This window comes from Anabas testudineus, chromosome 2, assembly GCF_900324465.2.
Source record: "Anabas testudineus chromosome 2, fAnaTes1.2, whole genome shotgun sequence".
Lineage (NCBI taxonomy): Eukaryota > Metazoa > Chordata > Actinopteri > Anabantiformes > Anabantidae > Anabas > Anabas testudineus.
This window is the reverse complement of record NC_046611.1, coordinates 6,681,698-6,708,069: the sequence shown is the minus strand read 5'-3', so window position 1 is coordinate 6,708,069 and position 26,372 is coordinate 6,681,698. Positions and strand designations below refer to the sequence as shown.

The following is a 26,372-nucleotide window of genomic DNA, read 5'->3' as shown; positions in this document are numbered from 1 at the left end:
TGCAAGCAAGGACAAGGACAAGTTATCTGTCAGTTATATTAACATACTGTCATAGGTTTAGGATAAAAACTAGATGTTTATGGTTTTGACATCACTAAATATGCCAAGAATAAAAAGCAGAAAATTGTTTTTTCTGTCCATGAAACCTTTCAAGGTTTGACTGATCTGTTCTGATATAGTGCAGGTTACACACAGCTTTGTATTCACAGAGAAATGGCACCCATGTGTGGTCAGTACTAACTACTGCATACATCTAGCAGAATACTATTACAGGCTACTTTCAAAACAGATTTGACTTTGAATTTTGAAATTCAATTTTTTAAATTTCATGAAATTAGTTTAAGTTCATTTAACCTAATGTGATGAAAATATATAACTATATATCTGGCATGTGTAGCCTATATGCACTATTTCTCTAAAATAGCCTCTTTTTTTTTACCACTTAACAGTTCAACTACAAACAGATGATCTTTATTTAACTAATTATGGGACTAAACCCTCACTGCAACCTGCAGCCTCAAACCTCAGGACCACAGCCTGCAACCAACCCTCCAGCAAAACACCACTGTTGGTTGGCACAATGTGTGGAAAACATTGGATCTAAACGTTGGTTTGAGTTTTGAAAGGTTTGCAACACTTTATTGTTGCAGAAGATGAAGAAAACACCTTTGAAGACACAACCTGCAGAGAGAACAGGTAAATAAACAAGCGCCGACTCTCGCGGAAGGATCGCTCTGTAGTCTGAAGAATGCGTAATGTTACGGAGTGATGCGGCCTTAATTGGAGTTTGGCAGAAAAGTAGTGCAGTGGACGTTTCGGTCTGGGGACCATCGGTGGTGGAGGGGACTCATGAAGTAGATTCGCTGAACCATAAGCCATGATTAAATTGAAATAAACCTGCTAAAGTATTCTAGAGGAAGCTAAAAAACAGATAAATGTGGCTATGGATGTGGAGAAACAGAACATGGTGAGTGAACCGAACCGCTAAATGCGCCGTTAACGTTACCGCCTCGTTAGCATGTCGTTCAGCGCTAGCTAAGTTAGCATCGCTAGCAAACTGTCACGGTAATTTAACACTAAATTAACGCAAACAGTGGTGGAAAGTAACTCATTTACTTTTACTCAGATACTGTACTTAAATGTGAGGTACTTGTCTAAAGTTATTTACATTTTCAGGTAATTTATGGAACTCTATGAAGCTAAGCTACTGCATAGGGAGAGGGAGTACTGTAGTACTCAGTAGTACTGAGTACTGGAGTACTGTAGTACTGTACTGACATTCATTTTACTTACAGCTAACATTTTACGTTATCTCACAGTTAGATACTCCATATATTACGATTAGATTATTACTAATTAAACATATTCAACATATATGTTCAGTGTAAGTAGAGGTAAGCTAACACTACTGAGCTAAGCTACTATATCTAACAGTGTATAAAGTTGTAATAATGTTTTTCTTTACCAGCTAAAACAATAAAAAGATGTGTAGCTGAATGCATTAATATTTATAATCCAACTAAATTACATAAATTATTCTAAAAAAAGTGCCAGTCTGTTGTAGTGGCTTAATTTACAACTTGCTTGTTAATTATTAATGTAGGAGATTTGAGATTTTATTGACATTAGCTATACAACTAACAGACAGGCGAGACAATTTACTATTGTGTTTAATGCTATTTACACAACCCTTTTTTCATGGATATATATTTAAATATGTGCATGCAAGCACATATTCTCAAGAACCACTGGTGCTTTTCGTGAATAGTTGATTTTAGCTGCCACCTGCAGGTGCATCAACTTATCTGACTTAAAAGACTTCAGGACCTGCTGTTTATTGTTTTGTTTGTGGGAAGTGTGAGTGATGAAGAAGAAGCTGCTAATGGTTTTAGTTTCTCCACAATTTCTAGAAAAAAAGCACCAGAGAGTGTCCCTTTTTCCTTTGCTTTGTTTTTGCTATGTGGTTTGCCAACCAGACCAGCAAAAAATGTTCCAGTGTGTGTTGTCTGGTATGAATTTATGAAGCGGCTGATTTTCTTTTGATCTAGTAAAAATAATAACACAGCCAAGTGGCCTAATGTCCATAAAAATGGGATTTACTATTTCTCAGCTACTAAATCCCAGTAGTTGGCTACTTCCTGGTGGGGAAAAACTTTATCCTACAGTGTCTTTTATTGGCCCATAATTACGCCACATTTCCTTGTCACGGTCTGACCCAGGATGGCAGCAGCTTCTCCTCCCCTGATGTGTTACCTCCAGAAAACCACACTGACAGCCTGACCCACCACACCACCCGCCTTGGCACTGTTATCCCCAATCGGATTTTTGTGGGGGGCATTGACTACAAGGTGAGAGCTGCAAATGTTGTACTGGTGGTGTTCATGTTTGGTCTTGTGTTAGACACTAGAGAGCAGCAAAGCATCAAAATAAACTGCATTCACGAGTCTGAGAATGTGACCTGAGAACTGATATAATTTGTAGAGCTACTGTTCGTAAGCTCCATTTAGCAGATGTTGGTTGAAATTTTCTCTATATTCAAAAAGGACCAATCTATTTGTTCATTAATTTTATCTTAAATCTGCAAAAATGTGAATCCAAAAATAGCACTAGATTAGATTTCAGTATATGCATCAGATGCCTCCTGATGCTTGTTGGAACACAAAACTGCTACTAGCTGTCTATAAAGATCGGAGGTGATTTATTCTGGCGTAAATAAACCAAACTAAATCAGATACCATTGGTTTCTCTTTTGGGCTGGTAACATTACTGAAAATCTGTGTTTTGTGAAGGTTAATGAGAGCGACTTGCGACACTTCTTCTCTCAACATGGTGCAGTAAAAGAGGTGAATATCGTGATAGATCACTCAGGAATGTCAAAAGGGTGAGTTTGTTGCTTTATTTTCATCATAAACAGTTATTGACAATAATAATGATTAAGCCATGTGTATCCGTTTATTGTTAGAGTTAAAACATAATTTGTGTTCATGCTTTGTCTCTTTGATCAGATATGGATTTGTCACGTTTGAGACCCAAGAAGAGGCGCTGAAAGTCCTTCATGATGTAAGTAATGCAGGTCATTATTGGAGCTTTAAGACAGAAGGTACATATAATAATGTGGATTACCCATTACACTACATCATCTAATGTGACTTTGATTCTCTTATTATATTTTTAAAGGCTAATGGAATCTGTTTCAAAGACAAGAAGCTCAGCATTGGTCAGGCTTTCCGCAAACAGCAAGCTTCACGCCAAAGTAAGGCAGCAATTGGACACTGAAGGACAGTTGACAAATGGTTCAATTATTTTAACTCACTTAAGATGCTAGGCTTTTTCTTGATTCACACTGGCATGTCTACTTACATTATGGAGCACTTGCTACAGCAGGTAGCTTATCAGTTTGACAGAATCAAATCCATGTGGTGCTTTTAAAGTACCAACTTACCTTCTGCTAATAAAAGGCTTGTGAATATTTCTACACAACTGGAACCATTATTATTGAAAGTTTTTTTTCCTTAAGGTCACAAAGAGTCAGTTTCTCTCTGGATATTACAGACCCACACTGTGACAATTTTGCTTTTAAAATGCTCAGCAAATAACTCATTATGTTGTGTGGTTTCCTTCTTTTCTTAGTCAAAAGTATTCCTGTGGCCAACCCTAACCCCTCTATTCCACTGCCGATGTCCTGTGGGACCGTCTACCTGACCACATCCACTGGCTATCCCTACGCCTACCACAATGGAGTGGCTTACTTCTGTAGCCCCAACATGAATCCTGCCCACCACTGGCCTGTCAGTCCTCACTGTTACCTCACCTATGTACAGTAGCACATGCCTTAAATAGCAGTATTGAATAATATGTTACTGTAACACATGCTAGCCAATTAAGTCTTATGCTAGAGGACACACACTAATATTTAAAACAAAAAATAATGATATTGAGTATTTAGGAAGGTTTTTCACTCACTTGATCTTTTACTTGCATCAACTATCCGCTTGTGTGGTTCAGGACTTCTCAACCAGTCTGTACTTTCAACTTCTGTTGTTATTGACCCAACCAAAATGATATAATAAAACATATAAAAGAAACGCTCAACACAAATCAACTGTCCCCGAGATTTTTTTTTACTACCATTGGTGCATTAAAAAAATAATAGATTTTATTTATGCTTCTTTTCTTGCAGCCAGCTCCTCCAGCAGTGATCCCTCCCTCCCATCAGCCTGTCTACCAGCAGCCAACCTATCACCACTATCAGGTTAGCTCAGCCCTTCAGTGATCCACTCATTTAACAAAATGTCACTCAATTTGGGCGTTGAAGGTGTTTTCTCTGTATGTCACCACCTCCCCAGTGTATTCCAAACCAGCATCAGTGGAATGTGATCCAGGTAGGCACAATAAAGCATTAACTTAATTTTTAGTTAGTTTCAGGAGAATTTAACTACTTGATCACCTGATGTCAATATTTTGTTGTTCAGCCTCCAGTGCCCTCCAGTCCAGTTGTGTGCTCCCAGCAGTCAGAGTATTTGTACCAGCCTGTTGATGGAGGTTCTGTCCAGCCTTCTATGCCTGTCATGGAAGAAACCACCCCTGAGGTATAGCTTGACCAAGACACTTAAACATTAATAACTTTTAAAGTATAGTCATTAAAGAACACTAGTTTAACCATGAATCTCCTCCCACTAGTTTTTGCTCTTTTCATTGGTTGAAAGACACCAATAATAAACAGGTTTGTTGGTGGAGAAACCTTTAATGAATAAGTACATAAATAATTTTGGTGAATTTGTGTGATTTTTAAGAAGCTGAAAAGTTTAGGTACCTGTTAAAAGCATATGAGCGTTTAGTTAGCTCACGCTGGATTGTTGTCATACTTGTGCAGTTTGTAGAGACTCTGGTGCAGCAGGTTTACCCAATGTGTCCTCAGAGAACAGAAGGAATGACACCCATTGTTCTACAGCATGAGTTTGGAAAGGTAAGAGGTTTTTTATGTAACCACTAAGTTAAATGAGGGGAAAGCCTGGTGAGACTGACCATTACATTCTCAGAGGAATTCACAGAAGCTCCTGTTACATAGATAATCAACACTTGACTGTTAAGATCCTTTTGTATATTAGTAAAGAGATGTTGGAAGCAGATTATTCATGGAATATCTCACTCATTAATTGTAAACATGAAAAATAGTTTAGTATTAGCTATAACTCTGTGTCCTTTACACTTTCACTGATTATGGTCCTGTGCATCTGTCTTCTTCACTTGGTTGGATAAGTGATTTAAAGAAAGCAGACACACAGACACACACACAGACAGAACAGTTCCTTAGGAGCATAAATCCACTTCCTGAAAGATTCATCCACTCTCAACGTCACCTTTTCCTCTACAGAATCTGATGTTTCCACATTCACAGCTTCATCTGAAGCCAAAGTATTGTCGATACAGCCAACACAAAGACCACTACTACCTACCTGAAGCAACAGAGCTGCCGGATACTTCCATGCTTCACACCGCTCAACCTCTCATGTAGGCTACACCCACAAACAGTTTATCAAGTGCACCACCACCTCTCATGTCATTGGGGTCACTTCCTTATACCCTTCTAAGGGTTTATTAGATAATCGATCAAATGTTAACCGTGCCTTACAACATACTGCAGTATGTTTCAAAGTATGTGAGATGTGCCTTTTGGCTTGATTGTCATTGTGTCTTTGGTTCACACCAACTCTCTCATGTTAACGTAAGCGCTCTCAGTGTAGACGTCACTAGACTTGCAGCATTTAGGTATGTTTGTACATTGCAATGTTATTTTGAGAAATTAATAAATTAGCAATGACCAGTTAGTACACCTTAAGTGTTCAAAATTCAGGTGACAGGTGTCACACTATTAAAGCAAGTGAACAAATGTTCTTCATATTCAGATTTAATGATCTGAGTCACAGATCAGTCACTTCAGTATCTTAGCTCTTCGAAAAGCTGAAACTAAACATTGTGTCTTCAAAATTCACTAATTCTCCTTTGTTTATGTGGTTTCTTTTTAATGTGATTAAACTAAATTTAGGCCTAACACCTTAGCAGCAGAATACAGTCAATTTGAACAATTAAGCTGATATATGTTTTTACAATAAAGTTCAGATTAGCTTGTCTTTTTTATTTGGTTCAAACATGTTACTCCCTGTTTTGGTAAAGAATAATTTTCTTGTTTTTTATTGTTGAAACATCATAAATCGGATAAATTCAGTAAATATCATATTTTTTTTTTTATTTTGTACCATGTCAGCTTTAACCTTGCTGTGCAAAAAAAAACACATTGTCTGTGGATCAGTGCTTATATTTATTTGGAAGGACATTGAAGAGACTGCAGTGTTGCTTTTAAATTTAGTTATTTAAGGCTCATTGAGTTTGTCGAAATGGTAATAGGATGCTTACCTTTATCATTGTTGGGACCTCTCAGCATCGTCTGATTCACTGCCTGGTTGGTCCCCTGCCAATAAATCTTAGGACAATGCTTAAAAATACTATTTTCTACTATTGTTCAGTATGATGACGCAAAGAAACTTGTATAATTGTTTATGGCCTGTGTCTATGTGCAACCTGCTATAAGTGGTTTATTAATAATCATTTTGAGCCAGCTTTAGGCAGCCGTACTGTTGAAACTGTACAGATGCAACAACATGACAACTTAATACAGTAATAAATCTATAACTCCCTAGAAGGACTAAAAGGACTTTTAAGCGACCACAGATTTGGAAGCACAGAGCATGTTTAGAACCAAGCAGAAGACAGATGAGAACTAAACATGCACAAAACCTGGAATAGAAACACGATTACTGATTAATAAACTCTGTAATTATCGGTGCTTGTTCTACAGTTTTATCATCAGCGAAGAATAATAGAAACAAATAATAGAATAATTTGTTGCATCAAGTGACCATTGTTCCCCCAAAGCTCATTTGTCAGTGCAGATTAGTTTTTCAGTTTCTTTTCTAATGTTGATATTATGTTCAATGGGTTTTGTTGTTGAATTCAAACATTAAACAATCACAATTAAATCGTCAATTCAAATAACAGATATAAATTTTATTACAAAATATTTCCCTATATATGTTAAGGCTTCTCAGTTCTTTACTTCCCCATTGTATCAATTTAAATAACCGGCGCTTAAAATTCAGGTAAAACATGTACATCTGCAGGAATATGTTTAAAATTGCATTGTGTGTTTTTGACATTGCTATTTTTGTTGTTGTTCTTTCAACTATATATTCTCCTACTGTCAATTGAAAGCAGAAGCCAAAAATAACTTAGAAATATCTAAAATATATTTGTGATTTGTTCACATGTTGTTGAAGAGCTACCATATATGTGCATTGCTTATTTAACTAATGACTAACTACTGACCAGCAGCTTGTTTGATTGATTTTAAGTTCAGTGTGATCTACGATCCAGTTCTTGAATGAAAATAAATGTGTCCCTTGGTGTAGTGGCTGTGTTTTGCGTTCATATGTAACCGTTCTTATTACTGGTCGATTATTTTTCTTTGTCAATGGAAAAAACATATTTAACAATTTAAAACTATAGCATGTTTTGAACAACGCTTGGTATATGACATAATGGGCTTAAATCTGTAATCTCAAATGTTACTGTCTGATTAGGTAATTTAGTTTTTATTTATAACAAAGGAGGAATCGGATAATGTAGCATTGCATTTCTGTGACAATAGGGGACTCACAAGAGCCAAATTTAAACAAGAATGGTCAAAGTCAAACTAGGAGAGGCCAGAGTATCCTGAATTTTATGGGTCTTACTTCACAAACTGTGGTGTACTCCTAAGATCAATTTGGGCTTTATGATTATTATTATTATTTGTCACCATATTCTGCCATGTTTTTCCATATTTTGTTTTTAGTCTAAAGTATAAGCTTTACTATTTATGTAGATATCCTATGGTACAACAAAAGTGGGGAGGGTCTATAATGTGCCAGGCCATGGGCGTTGATGAATCAGGGATTTTATATGTGTGAATGGGATCCAGACCTTGGCAGGGTGGCAAAAGCACCGAGTGCCAGCTCATTAGAATTACAATAGCCTGAATCTCATGGCCTTGGATTGACATTTATAAAGCAGCCATGTGTCTCTGCGTCAGCTGTCTGTGCATGATGGATACTACTAATCAGTATTTCTGTTACTAAATAACATTTAAAGTGCTGAATGAACTGTAAACATTCAAAACTAATACTGTTTGTCATCTTAGAGCTTTCAGTAGCTAATTTACATCAGCACACAATTGTTTGTAGGGCCCTGCAAACATATGACTTGGGACCTGGAAACAGAAGATACTGGCACGTTAAAGGGTCCTTTTTCAACTCAGCAAGTTTACACCTGAACCACTATTCTCTTGATTTGGTAGAAAATAAAGATAAATTAAGTAATAATGTCATTTATTACGGTTTATCGACATCTCTATTTAACAAGGTGTAGTACATTAACTCCTTCTGTGTCATTATTACAATCATTAAAAATCTCCAATGAGACATGAGACTTACTGTGTACTTAAAAGGCCACATTCAAGCTTCAATATTGAATCTGATAAATAAAGTAAAATAAACCATGACATATGCAAAAGGTGAAGATTGCACCCTTTCTACAGTGGTATTTTTTAAAATAATGTACATGAGTTGTTGATTTATGCCTATATAAACATACATATATGCACACAGTACATGTAAGTGCTGTATGAAGGACAAGCTAAAGAGACTCCATTCTAGCAGCTGTTTGAGGCTGTACTTTTTCATTGATTATTGATATAACAAGCTCACTGTGCACGTTCACAGTTGCAGTGCTGTCATACTGATGTTAATATTTATCCAGTATAATGTGAAGTATTCTGTGTTAACTGCCCTAGTGGAGCGTCTAATTGTCCTTATAGCAAACATTAGCATGTTATTTTGGCCTAGCTACAAATAAAAGCTAAGGCTAATGGCAGTGTCATTAATTCTAATGGTATTTTTGATAATTTGACCTGATGATGACACACATTTAGAGTATGATCAAAAATAGAAACATAAATATTTTGTGGGTGTGCTATAATTGTTCTAATTATAGAGACATTTTATATTATATATTTTATATACTGACTTTACCATGCTTGACTTTAAAAAGTTAATTGTAGAAGCTATGGCTAAAAATATAATGGTAATTTTATTTAATGCCATTATTGTTTCATAGTTTTGTATAATCAGAAATGATTCTGTAGATTAATAATATACAGATATGTAAGTTTTTATTCACAGATTCGAACATGGTGGCGTGGGGGTAGAGGCTTGTTTTGGCCGCTGGCATCTAATCTTTTTGACGGACACAAGTAACGCCTGTGTTTTTTTGCTGATACTGTGAACAATGACACACTAGTGTCCGTAGCACACTGTGGTGTTTTGATCAATAGTGATGAACATGTGAGAACTGGACAACAATAACTCATCAACACACTGTGTAGTGCTACTATACGTAACCAGATCTGTGTTATAAGACCTATTTGGATGACAATACTTTATGCTGTGCCATCACACAGCTACTTAATATAAAAGGACAGCGGCACAGAGAGCGTCTATGGAGCGTCAGTCTGCCCCCAACTAAAACAATGGGAAAGGTAAGCTCATAATGTCTTATTACTGAAAATATAGAAATAAAACATATAATAAACCTTGACATGTTTTTTACATAGTGAATATAATTAATGGATCTTTTGACTTTACAGATCATTTTCTACGAGGACAGAAATTTCCAGGGTCGGCACCATGAGTGCATGAGCGACTGTGCTGACCTGCACCCCTACTTCAACCGCTGCAACTCTATCCGGGTGGAGAGCGGCTGCTTCATGGTATATGAGAGACCCCACTACCTGGGCCACCAGTACTTCCTCCGCAGGGGGGAATACTCAGACAACCAGCGCATGATTGGTATCAACGACTGCATTCGCTCCTGCCGTATGATTCCCATGGTAAGTCTTATTCAGCTGGTGTGAGAGTGACAGTATAATATTATTAACGTTTACAGCAGTGTAATAGCAACAGGACAAGGGAATTAACCCCATAGTATTTTCATTCAAACTGAAAGACAATATTGCGACACTGAACAGAAGAAGAAAAGTAAAACAAGAGCAATATAACAGTAATCTAAATATATTATCTCACTACTATGGTATGTTAATAGTATAGTATAGTATGTTAATACTTACAGGGAATATACCAAATAATGTAAAACTAAAAATAGACATAATGAATGTACACACCCTGAATGTTTTAATAGTAACAATACTGTAAAAGATTTAGAAAAGGTGTTTAATGAAACTGAAAAGGAGGAATAAAATCCTCAGCACCTCATTATTGACAGAAATGCTTTAAAGCAAAAACATTTATCTACACTGTGATACAGGATTAGATTTAACTCATTAGCACAACACAGGGTCCACCTGGATCTGTTGAAGAAGAACATGTGGTTTAAACTGCTTTTGAAAAGTATTCTTGGTGTGACATCATTTGTTAACCTGCGACCAGTATTACATAGTGGGAATTATTATTTTAAGACCATTTATAGGTTTGTAATGGACTGTTTTAATATTTTTAAATGTTTTGCAACAAACTTGACCCTCCCATGTTCTTTATCCCGCAGCATCGTGGTTCTTACAAAATAAGATTGTACGAGCGTCCAGACATGGGCGGCCAAATGCAGGAGGTGAGTGAAGATTGCCCCAACGTCCAGGATCGTTTTCGTATGTCTGACATTAACTCATGCAGTGTAGTCGACGGCCACTGGCTGCTATATGACCAGCCCAACTACAAGGGAAGGACCTACTACCTGAGACCAGGCGAATACCGCAGATACAGCGACTGGGGTGGCGCCAGCCCGAGAATTGGCTCTATCAGGCGAATCACTGACTTCAACTAGAAGTCTTTTGAATCTTCTTCCTCGCTTTCTGCTCAATAAACATGCTGCTCTTAAACTGTGTGTGTGTCTGTATCTAAACATGATGTCTATTTTTATTAGTACCAGTTCCAAGATCCACTCATCAAATTATATATATTTTTTCTGGAGTTTATTTGGGACCAAAATTACTGTCTAAGCAAACATCTTGTATAAACCTCTAAAAGACATTAAGAAAAGACGAGAAGCAGTTGGCAGAATAGTTTCTTTACTTTATTGGAAGTACATAAACAGTCTGTGGGATCAGGTTTCTCACACAGTAATATGTCTGATGGATCCCACCCTGGAACTGAAACTTCCCCACTCATTAAACCTCCTGTATTCACCAGGGCGCATCAGGTACTGGCGTCCCCTGTAATGGGGATGCTCGTAGAAGATCCAGTAGCCGTCCATCACGTTGCAGGAGTAGATGTCGCTAAAGTGGAAGCGTTCGTGCAGGGAGGGGCAGTCATCAGTCAGCTCCATCATCTGACCTCCGAACTCTGGGCGCTCATAGATCCTCAATCTGTGAGAGCCTTGATGCTGATAAAAAGATGAGGTGATTTGTTAGCTTACAAAAAAAAAAAGCTTGTCAGGCGTGGGCCCTGATACTGGCAACTGAGGCTTACCATAGGGATCATGCGACAGGATCTCACACAGTCGTTGAAACCCATCCAGCGCTGGTAGTCTGGAAATTCACCCTTCCTCAGGTAGTACTGGTAGCCCATATAGTTTGGTCTCTCATAGACCATCCAGTCACCGCTGTCCACTCTGATGGAGTTGCAGCGGCTGAAGTGGGAGTGCAGGTCAGAGCACTCGCTGCTACACTCATAGGAGCGGCCCTGGAAGTTCCTGTCCTCGTAGAAGATGATCTGGAAGCGCATCAATGGAGTCAGTCTTGGAAAAGTATTGCATCAAATGAAGGAAAATATGTATACTATACCGCATGACACGCTTCCAGTTCACTGGTTTCGACTGAACAGTCCACGTAGGTATTGAGAAGCACAAAAGAGAGACAGCAAAACAAGCAGCCTTACCTTACCCATTGTGTTGGCTAAACCTGGTTACACTGCAGCAGCAGCCGTGGGCTCCATGCTGCCTTTATAACCCGTGGATGACCTGTGTCGGGACTCAGAACAATAACTAGGCTTGTCAGCTGTTTCTGGCAGAACATTTTCTTTTGTTCTGTGTGGTCAACAAAGCAAATGTGCTGTTTTCCTTTGAACAGCGGCTACCGTTTGAATTTGTGCTGGTTGAGATTCATTGAATGTAAAATACAGTAAAAAACTATCACAAACGTACATATTGAATGCAGCGGACTGTAAAAATAACATTAGATAAATAAGAAAAACTCATATTTATTATATTTGTACAACAGGACTAAAAAATGTGTTCTCATAATGGAGATGAGAGTGGTCTTGTACATACTTTATCTGAAAGGCGGTAGAGATTCTGTCATAAAGTCACAACACAACCATGATGCTGGCCTTTACTTGTGTTTATTGTTAAAGGTTGACATTATATTAAAACATCTTAACGTGATCATTGTAAATTTTGTTTGTAAGATTGTGGAAATGATGAAGTGGATAGTCGGCATGACGCAACTTTTCAAAATCCTGATCATAACCACTAGCTCAGTGGCCGTGCACATAGCAGGTCCTTTTATACGATTTATTATTCAGAGACCGTTCTTTTCTTCATGTCAGCGTAACAGCTTGTTTTCCATAGCTTCTAGTTCTTTGTGCTTTCCTTTTGTTTAGCTTCAATCCCCCCATACTGTGATTTAGTCTATGGGCTGAGCTCCAGAATAGTTTGAGTGCAGTCTGCATGTGACAGACTTTATTCTGCAAAGCTGCTCGTCTGAGAGCAGCGACAGCATCGAGTGTAATAAATAGATAAAAAATAGATGAATAGAAAAAGAGAGCAAGTTATTTCATTGAAGTCACAGTATAATTCTGTTTTATTAATTGGATTCTAGTTAAATAATCTGTGTTGGTATATGTTCTGCAGTGAATCTGGAAATCACTGATGCTACCACAGGGTAAGAGTGGTACTGGCTGATGTACACACAGGCACATACTGTACACACATTTTATACTTAAAGTATATTTGAAGTACACAGTTAAAATACAACTACTTCAGATAATTATTACTTCTTTGTACGTAGGGCAGAAAGAAATCTTTTAAAAATGAATTACAGTCACATTTTCACAATCTGCTTTTAAAAGTCGGCCCCTTATTTACACTGCACTGAACACCTGACACTGAGACCAACAGACTGCAGAGGGGCACCGGGCTGGGGGCCGACTCTCTCTGTCATGTAACCGGCTCTCTGTCACTTTTGTAGTCTCACAGTTCAGTGGCTTCCACTGCTGTGTAACACTTACATGAGTAACCAAGTGACTTATGTTTGATCAAATCTAATATTGTGAGTTTGCAGCTGTGGTCAAATTTCTTGTATCAGACAAATGAAAATCAAATGTGATATAATACAAGTGTAACACCAGCGACTAAGCAACAGTGTTGTTAAAAGACGATTTAAATATTGTATAAATATAGTGTAGTGCTGCCCCTTTTAGTAGTGTAATGGTCAGCAGCAGTGTGCATGTAAACTGCTAATATGACCGACTAAATGCAGCATTTTAAATTGCTTTATAGAAAATATTAGCAAATCTAGGTATTTAATTCTAGTTTCATTACACCATCTATTTTTGTGCCCAGTCTGATCATGTTTTGTCTACACAGTGACTGTGTGCATTTAACTCTTACATTTCAGAAAATACCTTTATTTTTACTGTTTAACAACCGTCCATATTCATCTATTTAGACTCTACTGTGTATTTATTCATATAGTGAACAACATGCCGCTAAACAGAATAATTAATCACACATATGATACAGCAGATCATTTTATTGTCACAAGACACAGTAAAAGAGGTAAATTCATTGTGGCTGGATTGCACAGTAAAACTGTAACTACATGCAAATAAACCACCACATCACAGTTTCAGATAAATAGAAATCATGAACCAGTTAAGACTCTGTGATGTGTCTAATTGAACTGAATCTCACATCATCGTTGCTCATCTCTGTGAGGTTCCTGTACTCTCCTGGCTTCAGGTAGATCATCCTGCCCTTGTAGTTTGGCTGCTCGAACATCAGCCAGTAGCCCTCTATCACGTTGCAGGACTGCATGTCAGACATGTGGTAATTATCCTGAATGGAGTTGCAGTCTTCGGTCAGTTCATGCATTTGACCTTCGAAATTTGGTCTCTCGTAGATCCTCATCTTAAAGGGTCCCTTGTGCTGTAAAGGTACATGGGAAACAGAATTAAATCAATGTGATGTTCCTTTTTATAGTTAGCTGCTGTGATGTTAACAAACAGAAGAGTTGCTAAGAAATATTTAAGCCAACTCTATTTATTCTATCAAATTAGAAGCTGAGTCTCCTGTACCTCCAAATTCCCTCTTTCTCAACAGTCACCCTGTTTAGATAGTGTAAATAAAAATGCAGCCCTTGTCCAGCCTTATAAAAAACCCTAGATTAATGCGAGCTGTCGTACTATCTGAGGTACAACAAAGACCGCTTTTAGGGTTAATCAAGGAAGTTCCTGTTGATCTCTAAAAATATCTAAAATTTAAAATATGTACTCTCTTGTTGAATGAAGATAATTTTATAAATATTTCAGGCTTTGTGCATAGTGCCTTTTTTGTTGTTCCCACAATTTGTCTAGATATTTAACGAGCCCTGCTCTGGAGATGCCAAGGAGGAACTGATATTAATCTTGTCTGTGCAAATTTGCATGACTAATTGTCTTTTTCTCTCCTTTGGTTTACAGTGTCATACTCATATATTTACCACAGGGACAATGCGGCAGGATTGAATGCAGTCATTGAAGCCAATGGTACTTTGATATTCAGGATACTCTCCCTTGGTCAGGAGGTACTGCTGGCCCCTAAAGTTGGGCTTGTCATAGACCATGAACGTCCCGCTCTCCACCCTGCAGGAGCTGCATCGGCTCAGGTGAGATGAGATCTCAGAGCAGTCGCTGAAGCACTCATACGAGCGGCCCTGGAAGTTTCTCTCCTCGAAGAAGATGATCTAGAGAGTAATCATTATGTTAGTAACATAGGTCACATTGTTGAATGGCAACAAAAAGAATAAGAATAATTACAGAGCTTGAGACAATTTTGTATTTTTGCACTGGCTGGTGCAGAGATTCTTCATTACCTTTCCACTCATGGTCACACTATTTTGTTTCTATTGTTCTTCTCACTGGCGCGCTGCCTTTTATGCATCATGTGACATCAAAAAAATCTGCCTCATCAGCATGGAAGTCCCTACTGTATAAAGTGAAAACTGCAATCACTCAGATTAAACAGCAGCGCTGTCGATTTTTCTATGACAATACAAATTCTAGTTATTGCATTACTTTTGTATTTTGTGCCATTTTTCATAGCAATGTTAAACAGATGGACGTTTAGACAGACTTAAGATAAAACTAAATGGAAATTATGCAAACAAATATGTAACTTCTGAAATGTGAAATAATACAGTCATCCTTTAACAAATAAAGCACACACTTGTCCAGTTCAGGATTTTTGCTGCTACAGCCTCACTCATGCTGGTGTGACCATTATACTAGTGTTAGCAACTTCTTTATAGATATTGGTATGTAAATGACATTAAAGTCAGTTTTCGGACTTCTCCTGCGATAACATAAGGTTATGTGATTTTGCCATAAATATTTAAATGGTATTCACACAAATGTAACACACATACCTCACAGGAGTCATGACCATGACCATTATCATATAATTACCACCAAATTCACTTTAATTTTCAACAGTTGTGATGGTGTTATTTTGTGCTCTCTTGGCCAAAAAATGTAATGAGCAGATCATAAATTCTATGCATTTTCAGTGCATCAATGATGATAAACGTCTTTCATGCTTTGTAGACAGTATGAGATTACAAAGATTATTACAGATTATTATTAACATGCTAATTGCCTGTTAGATGTTAATTGCATGTTAGATTGTGTGTTAGATTATGAGATTTTTGTGCAGTTTAAGTGCAGAAGTGTCCTCTAGGAAACTCCAAAAGCAGGAAATCATTTTGTTGTTTGTTGAAGTTGCCAGTGGTTCCTGTAAAATGCTATCAGTACTGCAGACTGAACCAGAACCCTGACATGCCAAATTACAATGAGAATTACAATGAGCTATGCACATTTTATATTCTATCAAAAATTCATCTAAAAAAAAAAAAAAAATCTTCAGCTTGTTTGTCTTTAGGTTTAGCAAACGGGTTACAAAGTTTTGTAATAATCTATTGTCAATGTAAAAAATATGTATGTAATAATGTGCACAAAATAACTGTACTGTGGCCAAAGTCGACCCAAAATGAATGTTTTCAATTTACAGTCTAAGAATATGGTTACACATCACATTCATGTTCACGTCGGTGTTACTACATAAGGAATTATTGTAGTAATGAAGAATCATGGGGAAATTTATTAAGTCTGGTGTGAACGTAAACTATGCAAACATTTAAAATCAAGGTTCAAAAACCTTCACTGTGTGGTAGAATGAAACAGCTCTTCTCAGTGTTCACTGGTATTGAATTTATCATCCACACAATATAAATTGAAGGCTTTGTTTGTTGTTTATTTAAAATGTAAATGTTTATGATTCCTTTTTATTTGCACCCCTTCTATATTGTAAAATTAAATTTTAATTGACACAACAACAAAAGCAAAAAATACTTCAAAGTGTTTTTATTTTTGACCCTTAGTTTCTTAAAATGAACAACATTCAGCAAATATCCATGATGCGTCTGATGGAGCTGATTCTCATTATGTTGCTCATTCCCATGTCTCTGAGGGTCCTGTATTCTCCTGGCCTCATGTACATCATGCGCCCTCTATAGTTGGGCTGTTCAAACATCAGCCAGTGGCCGTCCATCACGTTGCAGGACTGGCAGTCGGACATGTAGTAGCGATCCTGGACAGACTCGCAGTCGTCCATCAGCTCATGCATCTGGCCCCCGAAGTTCTCTCTTTCATAGATCCTCATCCTAAACTGTCCCCTGTGCTGTTGGAAGAAGACAAGATGTGAAACGATCAATCAATATTCTTTAAGAGCTTTTTTTGGGGGGGTCTTGTTCTGCATTCAGAGGTCTCCAGTGTCCAGTGAACCTAACAAGCATCTCATGGACTTTGATGTGAAGTACAGTGAATCAAGTCTGAAAACTGTGTGCGGTTACCAAAACGTCTTACCATGGGGATCATACGACATGATCGAATAGTATCCATCACCGCCATGCCCATCATTCCCATCATGCTCCCCATGCGCTGAAAATCAGAGTACTCCCCTCTCCTCAAGAAGACCTGATTCCCCATGAAGTTGGGGCGGTCGTACACCACGAAGCAGCCACTGTCCACCCTGCAGGAGTTGCAGCGGTTCAGGTGCATGTGGATGTCAGAGCAGTCACTGCTGCACTCATAGGAACGACCCTGGAAGTTCCTCTCCTCGTAAAAAATAATCTGCAGGAAAAAAAAAACATAAAAGAAATGCACAATAATTAAATAACACTACTAGAATAGGACGCTAAGATTTGATTTGTTACATTACCCATCCTTCAGTTTGCATCATTATTTATTGGACACTATTAAGTTATTTTTATGTTATTATTATGGTATTATTATTTTCTTGATTATAAAAGCATATGTTTTATAATAAATAAAACATTACCCTGCCCATGGTGACGGTTTTAGTTTTTGTATATGATGCCAATCCGGCCCCACTTTTATATACACTATCAGCTGCACACCACCTTGCACACCTTTGTGTGAAACATCATGACTCATCATGAGGTTCACGTGGGGCGGGAGTCATTCTTTTACAGCACACTAGAAGCATATTTTTTATTGTATGTTTAATGTAGTTTAGGGAGGTCATGTAAGGTCATATAAAAAGCAAAATGATCCTAAGATGACAAATTAATTTATTTACAGGCCAAAAGCATGATTAATGTGTGGAATAGACAGTACATGTTGGGATTTGTTGAATATAATAAGTGTTTGAACAAAGTTCTGTCCCATGTTTCAGTCTAACATTCACACCACATAGATTTCCAGAGAAGAGATTTGAATTAAACACTTGAAGTTACTGGATCCGAGCATGAAACCCAATATTCCATTCACAATAACTATTGCAGATTCTGACATGCAGTAACATCTGCTACGCTATAGTGCAGCTCTGTGCCACAATATAGAATGATGACTCAAAGGTTTCAGCACAAGCCATGTGGAAATTGTACGGCTGTGCAATGTATAAAAAGGGAAAAGGGTCGATGTTGATGCCGTACATCTGAGATTAGCTCACTAATATCATGACCATGGGCAAGGTAAGTGAAACATTGAATACATTTAAAGTGAAAACTCATTGCCACAATAGTCAAAATGATATTTAATGAATTCACATTGTTGTTTGCAGATCATATTCTATGAGGACCGGAACTTCCAGGGTCGCTCCTATGAGACCAGCAGCGACTGCCCCGAGCTCACCTCCTACCTGAGCAGGTGTAACTCCTGCAGGGTGGAGAGCGGCCTCTTCATGGTCTATGAGAAGCCCAACTTCATGGGCCATCAGATGCTGGTGAGGAGGGGCGAGTATCCAGACAACCAGCGCCTGATGGGAATGAGCATGAGTGACTGCATCAGATCCTGTCGCATGATCCCCACGGTAACAGTACTGCAATACTAGGTCATTGCATGAATGACACCAAAAAAAAAAAACAAGAACAAGACATTAACTTGCAGTAAATCTATTTAGCAGTGCATGAATTAAGACATGAAATTGTTTTTATTGCTTAATACACAAATATAAAAACAATTATTTCATCAAGCAGGAATGTTTATTCCTGACTTTGCAGGATTCTGCAATATTCTAAAATCAAAGGCCACTCACCATTTTCCAGAGCTTTTGAGTGTATTTCACAAGTGTTTTTCAAAGAGAGGCTGCTCAAGTAGCAAAACAGAAAACTAGAACTAGTGTGATGAGAAAACACCTGAGCAGGCTCCATTTACTAAAGGAGCCCGTATTAATGAACTGGTAAGGAACTGAAAACCTTGTAAGTGGGTTTTGAGTTTATTATGTTTTCTCAAAAATCCAACTTCAGATTGGATACTAACAGTGCAGTGATTCTGCTCAATTTGATGCAAATGCTACAGACATAAACAGTGTTTGTGCTAGTTTGTTGTTAGCTGGAAGCTGCAGTGAGGAAAAAAAAATACACATGCAAAATGTAGCAGGCTTGGCCACAATTTTTACTGACTTACTGAAAAAAATATTAAACAGCTTTTAACATCAGCAGTTTTGAAACTGATCGATATATATATTTTAAACAATAGCCACCTGCAGCCTTTCTCAGCTTCCATACACCAGCTTGGGTGTAAATCTACACCAGCAATGTGCAGATCAATCAACTGAATTTTCACTGTCATCTCAGTTCAGAAGTCCATAGTCATTTTCCTGACCTTTCTTCATCCACAGCACAGAGGACCTTTCCGAATGAGGCTGTACGAAAGGGAGAACTTTGGTGGCCAGATGCACGAGCTGACGGACGACTGTGACAACATGATGGATCGTCTGCACATGTCCGACTGCCAGTCCTGCAATGTGATGGATGGCCACTGGTTGATGTTCGAGCAGCCCAACTACAGAGGCAGGATGCTGTATCTCAGACCAGGAGAGTACAGGAACCTCCGAGAGATGGGGCTGAGCAACATCACTAGGTTCAGCTCTATCAGGCGTATCATGGACTCCTGTTAACTCCAACTCTAAATGCACTAAAAGGCAAAATAAAACAAGTTAAAACCCAGTTTTTCTGATGCCTGCATGTGATTTCAGTGCAAACTTACCAAAAGCAAATAATTAATCACACAATGTGCAGCTGGTTATGACTCATCATATGAAAAAATAGTAATCCAGCACTGAACATTGAGACATTTTTGTGTGCTATTGTTGTGTTTTAGGGTCTGTCATAAAAATTCTTCCTTTCTTTATGGAACTTCTAATGTTCAAGAGTGAGGTACAAAAAGCAAAATTAAACATATAGTAGATAGTAAGTAAAGAGGCTGTAGAAAGGATGATAAGGTCATTAAAAGAGTTCAGTAGCTGCTGCAAATGAGTTTTCCATACACACTTTAACACACGAATAGACTTTTAAAACAGTGTCTGATTGTAGCTCCATGACATAAGCAAAGTTTGTGCAAGTTGGTTGTCACATCACACTGAGCTGGACTACAGCAGCCGGTCTGGATGTTACCACAAAAATCTGTGTCCCGGATTTGTAACAAGCAAAACACCACAAAAACCTTTTATGTAAATGCCAATGGACCGTGAAAATGATGCAGGCTAAAACCTGAAAACCAAAGAAGAACAAACAGAAGAATGTTTTCAGTGTGTGATTTATTGGTTTTAAAGATGACTTCATTTAGGCTGTAATATTTCTTAGTTGACTGTTCCAGTCTCTTGGACCTTGATCAGTTTTCTTTATTCATACTGTTTCTTGACAGGATGTATTTTCTTCCAAAGTGCTTCACATATTTATGTACACTTCATTTTTTGATGATATGACCTAAACATCTATAAGAACTTGTGTGTCTAGTCCAATGACAACACAATTTGCAGACAGTACAGAGATGTCTGAGTTGAAATTCTTCATTTTATGTTATTTTATTCTATAAACTTTTTAAAGCTTGTTTTTGAGCTGCAGACCTTGATGTCATGGATTTGTTCTCCTAGACTTCCAGAAGTGGAGTCGTCAAAATGAATTGCATTGTGCATTTTCTGCCAAATAAATCTGCATGTTAGAGCTAGAAAATGGGATGTCAAAATAGTCAAATCAGCCATAACAAGCATCTCAGATGCTTCAGTTGTTATGGATCAACAAGAAATTTGACAGACAGACAGAGTCCCTGACCTAAAATTGTCCACGGTTGCTGTTGCATAACAAGGAAGTTGTAGGAAAGTTTGCTAATACATTTAACAGTTAACCATTTAAGTGAGCACAAATATATCCTGAATTGTCATTGTCTTTAACTGACCTTAAAATAATGAAAGAAAGACCGAAAAGTTCAAAATACTAGAAAATCCCATACATCAAATGTTGTCTTCTGCCAGTTTATTCCCGAAGCTAACCAGTGGGCGTTTTTCAAATCCATAGGTGAACTGCTTTCACTACACAGAACTCTTATTTTTGAAAAATGGATGCCCCTACTTTTTCTAGACAGTACTTTCACAACGTAAATACCATTTAACTCAAGGAGTCCAGTCATTTTAGTAGACAAGAACACATAAACTGTATAAGAATGAAACCATAAGATGTCTGTTTGTTCTGCAAACTCAGTTTCTTTCCATCACTGTGTGACACTGACACTCTGCCTTCACTGTTCTGGCATGTGTTTGATACAGAGTCATCATTGGACTGGAACAAAGGCAAATCAAACAGCACCAAGCCATTTTGCTGATATGTAAATCTACCTCATTTGGGTATCAAAGACTTGCCACACTCTGCACATTTTGTTTATCGATAAATACTTTGATGGGGCTGCAGCAAAGAAGGAGGTCTACAGAGCATCCAAATGGGGAAGGTAAGATTAAACCTATTAAAACTACCTAACCTACAAACACTGTATTTTAAAGACAATTGTTTTTGTAGTTGTCCGTTTCACAAAATGCTCAAATGTCTTACCTCTGCCGCAGATTACATTTTATGAGGAGAAAAAATTCCAGGGCCGCTGCTACAACCTAAGCAGCGACTGTCCCGACCTGCACACATACTTCAACCGCTGTAACTCCATCCGGGTGGAGAGTGGTGTCTGGGTGCTCTATGAGAAACCCAACTACAAGGGTTTCCAATATGTCCTGAGCCCTGGAGAGTATGCCGACAACCAGCAGTGGATGGCCTTCAACGACAGCGTCAAATCCTGCCGTGCTGTAAAGAATGTAAGAGTCCTAGTTTCTTCAGGCATTTATATCAAATGCTGCACTATATTAGGTTCATGTGTAGCTGTAGCTAAGTAGAAAAGCATTAGAAAATATGTTTAGGCAGTGAACAGCAGAGCAGGAATGCTCAGGGCCAAGCTTTGTGAACACTGTGAAGCCAACAGACTAAACAAACTGACAATAGCAGGCGCATTTGGCAGGAATCTGCAGCTTTTGCTAATAAGTTAGCCAAGAAAATATTAAAGGGGAATGTGCAAGTTCAAAAGTTTGTCAGAAATGTTCAGTCAACCAATACTTATAATATTTAAGAGTGGTGTGAATATGTGTAATGGGAAAGGAGCATTTGACTGAGAATTATCACCTAACACTGCATTGCCACTCATCTCTGCAGAACTTTTTGATGTCTTTGAGCCATTGTTTTGGTTTACAGCCTAAGATATCCTGCTTTAATCTCATCACCCCCTTCTTTTTCAGCAGCAGTTAGCAACTTTAATGAAAACAGCTCAGGACTAAACATTTGCAGGACAGTGTTCATTAGACAAACTTACATTCCCAGGAATTTGATTTTCTTGTACAACTGTTTGTGTTTTGACTTATTTCTAGAAATATGTTTCCATTTTCAAATCTTCATTTTTTAAGCACTGTGTTGACACTACTATAAATGTCAAATAGCAAGTTAAGTTCAGGGAAATGCTTTGTGTGTTTCAGGTGTACGGCAGTGCCTGGAAGCTGAGGCTGTACGAGAGGCCTGACTTTGGAGGGCAGATGGTGGAGTGCTCTGATGACTGTCCTTCAGTGTACGATACCTACAAGCTGCGTGAGGCTTACTCCTGCATGGTGACTGACGGTGCCTGGGTGTTCTACGACCTCCCCAACTACAGGGGACACCAGTTCCTCCTAGAGCGAGGGGAGTACCGGCAGCACAGTGACTGGGGGGCGTCCTCACCTGGTGTCGGCTCCTTCCGCAGGATCACAGAGTTTTAACTGATTGAAGACCTGTTCACATGACTACACTGATGCAAAGCAATCAATAAATGAGAAGCAAACTCTGTGTTCTGTTTGACTTCCTGTACCTTTACCCCATGCTGTTTTTTTTACTTCTTTACTGAACCATCATTATGGGTAGATAAGACCATTTTTATGTGATCACAAAATGATCTTCATATTTGGAGTAATTGTACTGTCCTATACTATGTATATTATAAACACTGGAACAGTTGTCTTCTTGGATTTCAACTTAAATGCTCAAAATCTCAGGATTATCATTAATCATTCTTTAAAAACAGAACAGAGAAACTGGAAAACTGCCTTAAATTATTTCAGCGATGTGTATAATTTTACCCAAACAGAGAGAACAAATATAAAAAGTCCTGTACTGTGACGTCTATTGTGTGATGCATCGTTAGACAAGAAGATAGATAAAAACGAATCCTGTGACTTTTCTAAGTTTCTGAAACTGCACGATTCCCTTGAAGCTACCAGTAGTGTAACAGTGTTGAGATGAAAACTAATTAGTTTGGGTTATTTTAATATACAGAAGAAATTACTTAATTAATAATTTAATTAGCTTGTATTATTTTTATTGTATGTATTTTTATAAATGCAGCGCAGCATATACTGATATATATATATATCTGCTGTCATTTATTTAAATAAAAAGAAACAGCCACTGATAATTGCAGTCTACACTCACTGGCCACTTTATTAGGAACACCTGTACAATCTACTCTACTGCAGTTCGACACAGCAGCTCTGCCATGACGTTATAATGTCTCAGTTTTTGTTGACACTGTCAGAAAGGCGATAATTTTACTAAATATTTACTGTTGAGGTCATAGTGGAGTCATACTGGAGTCATACTGGAGTGCACTATCTGGAAAGGTGTTTCCAATGTTTTGGCCACCTCATTTACGTAAATACGGTGGCCAATAAAGTACAGGTGTACGTCATAAAGAGGCTATGATAAGAAGTATAAACAGCATGCTGATGATTTAGTTATTTTTGCACTCTGAAGTTTGACCTTAAGGTGGTAGATGGAAAGATTGAGGAGGAGGAGCATCAGTGCACTCAGTTAACAGTAATCTGATCATTTTAACTAATGAAAACATTGTTCTGGTTGTGTCACTATAGGAGGATTAGGACAATGGGATTTATTCTAGTAAATCATTTGCATTTATTGAAAAAAACTTAACTCATGGTTCAAAACACAACCTCCACAAATATGTCAGGTGACTAAACAATCCCATGTTTGCAACAGTGATTTTAAATGGTTTTGGAAGAGTTAAGACAAATGAAGTCAGTCTGACACTAGGGCCATCAGAAAACACGTGTACAGTCTGTGTTGTTCTGGAGCACAGTCACATTGTATTTAGTTGTATAATTTAGGGGGAACTTTCAGCTGCAGGTCATAGTTTTCGGTAGATGTCTAGTTATATGTAGAATAGCATCATCTGCATAGTTTTATTCAGCAAATTATTGTTTCCAAGGTCAAGAAAGGAACCAGTTTGATAAGGATTAGTTATGCATGATATAAAACCATGATTCAGTATCTTCTGTAAAGTCTCTGGTGCCTTCCTGCTGTGTCACTGACTCAGCTCAAAGCATTTCATATCAAACCAAATGCCCTGCAGTGCCCTTGTTTTTGTCAGCATGCTCTGCTGCATCCAGTGGCTTTGGGATGCTTTGCACTTTGCGTTTGCATTGTTTAGGGAAACGGGATTGACTGCATCAGAACAATGTGATAAGCCTGGCTAAATATTGAATCGCTGATTGAATAATCCAGTTCCCACAAAGCAAGCCATGTGCTTGGTTTTATTGTTCTTGTTCTATATAAAGAGAATATTGGAGGTGGCTGCTGTAATGTTTTATATAACACATCAAACCAATTGATATTAACTATGGAGAAGGTATGTTTCACTTATTAGCACTTCATTTTTATTTAAAAACAACTTTTTATTTAAAAATTATTTATTTTTTGTATTAAGATTAAGATTGATTTATTTTTATTCCTTTTCCAGATCATCTTCTATGAGAACAGAAACTTCCAGGGTCGATTCCACGAGTGCGACAATGATTCCAGCGACCTGCTCACATACTTCAGACACTGTAACTCCATCAGAGTGGAGGGAGGATTCTGGGTAATCTATGAGAGACCTAACTACATGGGCTACCAGTATGTGCTGACTGCTGGAGAGTATCCGGACTACCAGCACTGGCTGGGTTTCAATAACAGCGTCAGGTCCTGCCGCATTATTAGAAATGTAAGTTAAGAGAGGTCAATAAATCAGACCAGTGTTTTAGTCCACTTAATGTGAGTTATGCATGATTCACCTCGTTGTCCGTTTTTCCAAATTCTCCTGCGATAATTTAAGTTGTGAAGGCATCAAAAACTCCCAGTTTAGTTGTAATGATTCACAGCAAGTCAAAATTAGCTCTAAGTTTGTAATCACAGTTGTTTCACAATAACAAATTACAAATAAGAAAGCAAGTTAGTAAGTATTTCATATCCTCAGATGAACTATCCCAGGTATTGGTCCAGTACTGTGTTAACACATTGCCTTGAAGTGAAACCCATCTGCTGATGAAGACTATGACATATAGTCCAAGTCTATATTTTATAGACCATATGATGAGAACCTTGAGGTACAGTAGTTATGTCAACATGTTAAATGTTTAGGGTTTTTTATTCGTCTTTGTTAATCAGTGTACATCCATGGTCAGAAATCAACGAGCCAATGAGTTTGCAGGTTTTCATTCACACACCATAGTATTACTCACATGACCTGCTGTTGCAGATTCCCAACCCTTGTGCTACAGGTTAATCCCATCATCATTTTTTAAGCACAAAGCTCAAATATTCCCTGTTTACAGCTTTTCAGAATTAAGGAATTGCTGCTTATTTGCTGTCATGTGTAATTAAGATCTTTTGGATTTGATAAAACCAAAACCCATGAACCCATGATCTCTGGAAAATTATAATGGACATTTTTCACTATTTGTGAAATAAGCCACTATCATTCTAGTTTACTAACACTCAAATCAACATAATAGTTGAACTGATTATAGTTTTCCTGATATATTAAAAAAAGAGGTAAAGAAGCTTGTTCAGTGTCCTCCTCCATTTTTTTCTTTCAGGTGGGGAGTTCATGGCGGCTGAAGATTTGGGAGAAGCCAAACTTTGAGGGACAGTCGATGGAGGTGACAGACAGCATGCCAGTCCTCCGCGAGAGCTGGCACACCCCTGACGTCCACTCCTGCAAGGTGTTCGAAGGAGCCTGGGTCTTCTTTGATCATCCCAGCTACAGGGGGCGCCAGTACCTGCTGGAGAGGGGGGAGTACAGACGATACTCTGAGTGGGGGGGCATGCAGCCAAGTGTGGGATCCCTCCGCTGTGTTAAGGAGCAGTAGCCAAAAAG

At 38.1% G+C, this 26,372-nt stretch overlaps 8 protein-coding genes across 10 annotated transcripts; 5 read left to right on the top strand and 3 right to left on the bottom strand.

Moving 5' to 3' along the window:
• Positions 1-813: 813 nt before the first annotated feature.
• Positions 814-6,972, top strand: LOC113164642 (protein boule-like). Its single transcript, XM_026364026.1, has 11 exons — positions 814-967; positions 2,220-2,348; positions 2,790-2,881; positions 3,006-3,060; positions 3,178-3,253; positions 3,631-3,788; positions 4,181-4,252; positions 4,347-4,382; positions 4,473-4,589; positions 4,874-4,966; positions 5,375-6,972. Exons 1-11 carry the CDS (start codon positions 944-946, stop codon positions 5,513-5,515), a joined length of 993 nt encoding a protein of 330 aa, XP_026219811.1. The 5' UTR covers positions 814-943; the 3' UTR covers positions 5,516-6,972.
• Positions 6,973-9,595: 2,623 nt separating this feature from the next.
• Positions 9,596-10,929, top strand: LOC113164644 (gamma-crystallin M2-like). 2 transcript variants are annotated; one of them, XM_026364031.1, is made up of 3 exons: positions 9,596-9,631; positions 9,740-9,982; positions 10,654-10,929. In XM_026364031.1, exons 1-3 carry the CDS (start codon positions 9,623-9,625, stop codon positions 10,927-10,929), a joined length of 528 nt encoding a protein of 175 aa, XP_026219816.1. In that variant the 5' UTR covers positions 9,596-9,622. The 2 variants fall into 2 exon arrangements, with proteins under 2 accessions (XP_026219816.1, XP_026219815.1); XM_026364030.1 differs by lacking the exon at positions 9,596-9,631 and having other exon boundaries at positions 9,719-9,982.
• Positions 10,930-11,217: 288 nt separating this feature from the next.
• On the bottom strand, positions 11,218-11,990 carry LOC113164643 (gamma-crystallin S-1-like). 2 transcript variants are annotated; one of them, XM_026364028.1, is made up of 3 exons: positions 11,982-11,990; positions 11,574-11,816; positions 11,218-11,487 (listed from the first exon to the last, which is right to left on the bottom strand). In XM_026364028.1, the coding sequence occupies exons 1-3, from the start codon at positions 11,988-11,990 to the stop codon at positions 11,218-11,220; spliced, it is 522 nt and encodes a 173-aa protein (XP_026219813.1). The 2 variants fall into 2 exon arrangements, with proteins under 2 accessions (XP_026219813.1, XP_026219812.1); XM_026364027.1 differs by lacking the exon at positions 11,982-11,990 and having other exon boundaries at positions 11,574-11,828.
• Positions 11,991-13,977: 1,987 nt separating this feature from the next.
• LOC113164509 (gamma-crystallin M3-like) lies at positions 13,978-15,187 on the bottom strand. The gene is made up of 3 exons (XM_026363834.1): positions 15,176-15,187; positions 14,804-15,046; positions 13,978-14,250 (listed from the first exon to the last, which is right to left on the bottom strand). The coding sequence occupies exons 1-3, from the start codon at positions 15,185-15,187 to the stop codon at positions 13,978-13,980; spliced, it is 528 nt and encodes a 175-aa protein (XP_026219619.1).
• Positions 15,188-16,758: 1,571 nt separating this feature from the next.
• LOC113164507 (gamma-crystallin M3-like) lies at positions 16,759-17,706 on the bottom strand. The gene is made up of 3 exons (XM_026363832.1): positions 17,698-17,706; positions 17,223-17,489; positions 16,759-17,037 (listed from the first exon to the last, which is right to left on the bottom strand). The coding sequence occupies exons 1-3, from the start codon at positions 17,704-17,706 to the stop codon at positions 16,759-16,761; spliced, it is 555 nt and encodes a 184-aa protein (XP_026219617.1).
• A 631-nt stretch (positions 17,707-18,337) lies between these two features.
• LOC113164508 (gamma-crystallin M3-like) lies at positions 18,338-19,779 on the top strand. Its single transcript, XM_026363833.1, has 3 exons — positions 18,338-18,352; positions 18,442-18,690; positions 19,501-19,779. Exons 1-3 carry the CDS (start codon positions 18,338-18,340, stop codon positions 19,777-19,779), a joined length of 543 nt encoding a protein of 180 aa, XP_026219618.1.
• Positions 19,780-21,553: 1,774 nt separating this feature from the next.
• LOC113164175 (gamma-crystallin M2-like) lies at positions 21,554-22,941 on the top strand. The gene is made up of 3 exons (XM_026363337.1): positions 21,554-21,602; positions 21,671-21,957; positions 22,666-22,941. Exons 1-3 carry the CDS (start codon positions 21,554-21,556, stop codon positions 22,939-22,941), a joined length of 612 nt encoding a protein of 203 aa, XP_026219122.1.
• Positions 22,942-24,779: 1,838 nt separating this feature from the next.
• On the top strand, positions 24,780-26,364 carry LOC113164282 (gamma-crystallin S-1-like). The gene is made up of 3 exons (XM_026363508.1): positions 24,780-24,863; positions 24,975-25,217; positions 26,092-26,364. Exons 1-3 carry the CDS (start codon positions 24,855-24,857, stop codon positions 26,362-26,364), a joined length of 525 nt encoding a protein of 174 aa, XP_026219293.1. The 5' UTR covers positions 24,780-24,854.
• The last annotated feature ends 8 nt before the right edge of the window (positions 26,365-26,372 follow it).

Excerpts from the sequence above, each read along its gene's own strand:
- LOC113164642 (XM_026364026.1), top strand. The coding sequence starts at position 944 with ATGGATGTGGAGAAACAGAACATG. Across the intron at positions 2,882-3,005 it reads CACTCAGGAATGTCAAAAGG|ATATGGATTTGTCACGTTTG; the intron begins GTGAGTTTGTTG and ends CTCTTTGATCAG. Across the intron at positions 3,254-3,630 it reads ACAGCAAGCTTCACGCCAAA|TCAAAAGTATTCCTGTGGCC; the intron begins GTAAGGCAGCAA and ends TTCTTTTCTTAG.
- LOC113164644 (XM_026364030.1), top strand. The coding sequence starts at position 9,719 with ATGGATCTTTTGACTTTACAGATCATTTTCTACGAGGACAGAAATTTC. Across the intron at positions 9,983-10,653 it reads CCTGCCGTATGATTCCCATG|CATCGTGGTTCTTACAAAAT; the intron begins GTAAGTCTTATT and ends TTTATCCCGCAG.
- LOC113164643 (XM_026364027.1), bottom strand. The coding sequence starts at position 11,828 with ATGCGCTTCCAGATCATCTTCTACGAGGACAGGAACTTCCAGGGCCGC. Across the intron at positions 11,488-11,573 it reads CCTGTCGCATGATCCCTATG|CATCAAGGCTCTCACAGATT; the intron begins GTAAGCCTCAGT and ends TCTTTTTATCAG.
- LOC113164509 (XM_026363834.1), bottom strand. Across the intron at positions 14,251-14,803 it reads CCTGCCGCATTGTCCCTGTG|CACAAGGGACCCTTTAAGAT; the intron begins GTAAATATATGA and ends GTACCTTTACAG.
- LOC113164507 (XM_026363832.1), bottom strand. Across the intron at positions 17,038-17,222 it reads CATGTCGTATGATCCCCATG|CACAGGGGACAGTTTAGGAT; the intron begins GTAAGACGTTTT and ends TTCTTCCAACAG.
- LOC113164508 (XM_026363833.1), top strand. Across the intron at positions 18,691-19,500 it reads CCTGTCGCATGATCCCCACG|CACAGAGGACCTTTCCGAAT; the intron begins GTAACAGTACTG and ends CTTCATCCACAG.
- LOC113164175 (XM_026363337.1), top strand. The coding sequence starts at position 21,554 with ATGGGGCTGCAGCAAAGAAGGAGGTCTACAGAGCATCCAAATGGGGAA. Across the intron at positions 21,603-21,670 it reads AGAGCATCCAAATGGGGAAG|TTGTCCGTTTCACAAAATGC; the intron begins GTAAGATTAAAC and ends TTGTTTTTGTAG. Across the intron at positions 21,958-22,665 it reads CCTGCCGTGCTGTAAAGAAT|GTGTACGGCAGTGCCTGGAA; the intron begins GTAAGAGTCCTA and ends TGTGTGTTTCAG.
- LOC113164282 (XM_026363508.1), top strand. Across the intron at positions 25,218-26,091 it reads CCTGCCGCATTATTAGAAAT|GTGGGGAGTTCATGGCGGCT; the intron begins GTAAGTTAAGAG and ends TTTTTCTTTCAG.